Raw genomic sequence first — 4,286 nt, 5'->3', positions numbered from 1 at the left:
GCGCAGCGGCTGCGAGATGAGCCCGCGGCCCGGCGGCCCCGTCGCGACGATGCTCTTCGCCCTGGCCCTGGCCTGCGCCAGCCCCTTCCTGGAGCCGCGGCCCGCGGGGCCCCGGGCCCTCAACGTCGCCATCATCTTCAGCGGCGCCTCCTACGGCCCCGAGAGCGCCCGCTTCGCCCCCGCCGCCTTCCGCGGCTTCTCGCTGGAGGTGAACCCCGTGGCGGTGCTGCTCAACGACACCAACCCCCGGAGCCTCATCGTGCGCCTCTGCGACGTCCTCTCCTCGCTGCGCATCCACGGCGTCGTCTTCGAGGACGACACGCGCTCCGAGGCCGTGGCCCAGATCCTCGACTTCATCTCGGCCCAGACCTCGGTGCCCATCATCGGCATCAACGGCGGCTCCGCCATCGTCCTCACGCCCAAGGTGCGCCGCCCCGGCCGTCCCCTCCGTCCCCAACCCAACCCAAACTGTCCCCGACTGTGCCCGAGCCAGCCCAAACCGTCCCCAACTGTCTCCAACCCAATCTAAATTGTCCCCAACTCAACCCCGACTCACCAACCCAACCCAAGTCATCAGCTGTCCCCAACCCAATCCAAACTGTCCCCAACCATCCCCAACCCAACCCAGCCTGTCTCCAGTCATCCCCAAACTAACCCAAACCATCCCTAACTGTCCCCAATCCAACCCCAACTCACCAACCCAACCCAAACTGTCCCCAACCATCACCAACTCAACCCAAATTGTCCCCAACCCAACCCAAACTGTCCCCAATCATCCCCAAACTAAGCCAAACCATCCCTAACTGTCTCCAACCCAACCCCAACCCAACCCAAACTGTCCCCAACCCACCCCAATCCAACCCCAGCCATCCCCAACCCAACCCAAACTGTCCCCAACTGTCCCCAACCCAACCCAAACTGTCCCCAACCCACCCCAATCCAACCCCAGCCATCCCCAACCCAACCCAAACCATTCCCAGCTGAGCCCAATCCAACCTCAGCTGTCTCCAGCCCAACCCAAACTGTCCCCAACTGTCCCCAACCCACTCCAGCCATCCCCAACTGTCTCCAGCCCAAACCAAACTGTCCCCAGCCCACCCCAATCCAACCCCAGCTGTCCCTAGCTGTCCCCAGACCAACCCATTCGTCCCCAACACAACCCCAACCATCCCCAATGCAAACAAAACTGTCCTCAACCGCCCCCAACCCCACCCAAACTGTCCCCAACTCACCGCAATCCAACCCAAACTGTCCCCAACCCACCCCAGCCCAACCCCAGCTGTCCCCAACTGCCCCCGACTGTCCCCGGCCCAGCCCCAGTTAACCCACCCAGCCGCGGGTGTCCCTCGCTGCCGCCCATCCCGCAGCCGGCTGCCTGCCACGCGGTCCCGGCACCGTTGTCACCCGGTCCCCGCGCCACCAGCCGGCCGCAGCGCCTGCCTCCTTCCCCAGGAGAAGGGCTCAACCTTCCTGCAGCTGGGCTCCTCCACGGAGCAGCAGCTCCAGGTGATCTTCGAGGTGCTGGAGGAGTACGACTGGACGGCCTTCGCCGTCGTCACCACCCTCTTCCCCGGCTACGAGGACTTCGTGGACTACGTGGAGGTGCTCACCGACAGCAGCTTCATCGGCTGGGAGCACCGCGGCGTGCTCACCCTCAACCTCACCGACGACCCCGAGGGCTCGCGCCTCAAGCGCCAGCTCCGGGAGGTCAGCGCCCAGATCCGCCTGCTCTACTGCTCCCGGGAGGAGGCGGAGGCCATCTTCCGGGCGGCCCGGGAAGCCGGACTCACCGGGCCCGGCTACATCTGGTTCATGGTGGGCACCAACCTGGGCGGCACCGAGCACCTGCCCGAGCACCTGCCCGTGGGGCTGTTCACGGTGTTGTCGGCCGGCTGGCGCGACGACCTGCACCACCGGGTGCACAACGGCGTGGCCATCGTGGCCAAGGGCGCCGAGGCGCTCTTCCGCGACTACGGCTTCATCCCCGAGTTCAACAACGACTGCCGGGCGCCCAACGTGACCCAGATCAACGACAACCTGCACCGGTGAGCGGGGCGCCCCTCCCCGGGGGGACCGCGGGCCGCGGCGGCGGCGCGCAGCCGCTGAGCCCCGCTGTGCCGTCCGGCTGTCTCGCCCCCAGCTACTTCATGAACGTCACCTGGGGGCAAAAGGACTTCTCCTTTAACGAGGACGGCTACCTCATCAACCCCTCGCTGGTCGTCATCTCGCTCAACAAGGAGCGCAGCTGGGAGGTGGTGAGTGCGGCCTCCGCCTGTACCGCAGCCCTCCCTGCTCCTCCGACACCGTCTCCCTTTCCCCCGAGACGGCGCCTGCGCGCGGGGCTGCATCCCGGCCGCGCCGCGGTGTCCCGAGGGGTTGTGCTGGGCTCCGGCTGTGCCACCGCGCGCGCCCGGTCGCGGTGACGTCCCGTCGCGGTGACGTCTGGTCGCGGCGAGACACCCCCTCCCCCGCCCCCCTGCCCCGGGGCGCCCGTCTGGTCGTCGCGCTGTTTGTCATTCCGGTCACGGTGACGTCTGGCTGTTCGTCTGGTGGCGCTGGCTGCTCTCAGCCTCGTTGCCGGGCCGGGTCCCCCGGGGCAGGCGGCAGCATCTGGCGGCGGTGCGCGAGCCGCGGGTGCCGGCGGTGCCTCCCTGCCCCCGGCTGCCTTGTCGCGCTGTCGTCTCGCGGTGAAGCGTCCCYGGGGGCGGCGGTAACGCCTGGCTGGTCACGCTGATGCCTCCCGTCCCATCGCGGTGACGCCTCTTGGGATGCTCCTCGCTCCATCACCCCCCTYCATCTCTCCCCAGGCCTGGGGGGAAAGTCTCCCCCATCGCGGTGTCTGTCTGTTTGCTTGTCCCTCCCAGGGGCTGTGAGTTGCCCCCAGTGTCGGTCTCTCCGACTGTAGGGGTGCCTGACCGCGGTTGTACACATCCCTTAGTCTGGTCGCGGTGACACAGGTCCGGCCGTGGCCAGCACGGCGCAGGCGCCGTCCGCCTGYCCGGTGCCGCCGCCTCCGCCTGTAGCAACACCCGCCGGCGCTTGTCTCGCCCCCGGGGCCAGGTGGGGAGCTGGGAGCACCGGATCCTGCGGATGAAGTACCCGGTGTGGTCGCGCTACGGCAAGTTCCTGCAGCCGGTGGACGACGACCAGCACCTCACGGTGGCCACGCTGGAGGAGCGGCCCTTCGTCATCGTGGAGACCGTCGACCCGGCCACCGGCACCTGCATCCGCGACTCCGTGCCCTGCCGCAAGCAGCTCAACCGCACCGACAGGTGGGCGCCGCCGCCCCGCCGCGCCCCCGGGGCTGCGAGCTGCCCCCAAAAACGCCCCAGGGGCTGTGAGCTTCCCCCACGGTGCCCCCGGGGGGCTGTGAGCTGCCCCCAAAAACGCCCCGGAGGCTGTGAGCTTCCTCCAAATGATCCGTGGGGGTTGTGAGCTTCCCCCCTGGTGCTCTGGGGGCTGTGATTTGCCCCCAGAAATGCTCTGGAGGCTGCGAGCTTCCCCCACAGCGTCCCAAGGGCTCTGAGCTGCCCCGGAAATGCCCCAGGGGCTGCAAGCTTCCCCCCAAAATGCCCCAGGGGCTGCAAGCTTCCTCCAAATGATCCGTGGGGATTGTGAGCTTCCCCCCTGGTGCTCTGGGGGCTGTGATTTGCCCCCAAAAGTGCCCCAGAGGTTGCAAGCTGCCCCCAGAAATGCCCTGGAGGCTGCGAGCTTCCCCTCCCAGTGTCCCAAGGGCTGTGAGCTGCCCTGGAAATGCCCCAGGGGCTGCAAGCTTCCCCCCCAAATGCCCCGGGGGCTGCAAACTGCCCCCAAACTGCCCCAGGGGCCAGGAGCTGCCCCCAGAAGTGCCCTGGGGCTGGGAGCTGCCCCCGCAGGGTGTCCCAGGGGCTGGGATCTGCCCCGCGGTGCCCCGGGAGCCAGGATCTGCCCCCCGAAGTGCCCCGGGGCCGGGAGCTGCCCCCACAGGGTGCCCCAGGGGCCGGGAGCTGCCCCCACAGGGTGCCCCAGGAGCCGGGATCTGCCCCGCGGTGCCCCGGGGCCGGGATCTGCCCCCACGGTGCCCCGGGGCCGGGATCTGCCCCGCGCCCCGCCGCACCGTGCCCCGGCCGTGCCCGCAGCCGCCCCGCGGAGCCGCTGCTCTTCGAGAAGAAGTGCTGCAAGGGCTTCTGCATCGACATCCTCAAGCGGCTGGCGCGCACCGTGGGCTTCACCTACGACCTCTACCTGGTCACCAACGGCAAGCACGGCAAGAAGATCGACGGCGTCTGGAACGGCATGATCGGCGA

At 68.6% G+C, this 4,286-nt stretch overlaps 1 protein-coding gene across 1 annotated transcript in view; it reads left to right on the top strand.

Moving 5' to 3' along the window:
- Positions 1-16: 16 nt before the first annotated feature.
- LOC112965262 (glutamate receptor ionotropic, NMDA 2D-like) overlaps positions 17-4,286 on the top strand; it is a gene marked incomplete at its 3' end in the record, with an annotated part of 5,892 nt that continues 1,622 nt past the window's right edge. The window contains exons 1-5 of the mRNA XM_026064077.1: positions 17-424; positions 1,453-2,045; positions 2,141-2,255; positions 3,061-3,272; positions 4,119-4,285. Coding sequence (XP_025919862.1) covers positions 17-424; positions 1,453-2,045; positions 2,141-2,255; positions 3,061-3,272; positions 4,119-4,285 — 1,495 coding nt within the window. The remainder of the gene's footprint in view (positions 425-1,452; positions 2,046-2,140; positions 2,256-3,060; positions 3,273-4,118; position 4,286) is intronic.

Source organism: Apteryx rowi, unplaced genomic scaffold (assembly GCF_003343035.1).
Source record: "Apteryx rowi isolate R43461 unplaced genomic scaffold, aptRow1 scaffold_2089, whole genome shotgun sequence".
In the NCBI taxonomy this organism is placed as follows: Eukaryota; Metazoa; Chordata; class Aves; order Apterygiformes; family Apterygidae; genus Apteryx; species Apteryx rowi.
The sequence above is the reverse complement of the archived record's forward strand: the minus strand, read 5'-3'. Positions and strand labels throughout refer to the sequence as shown.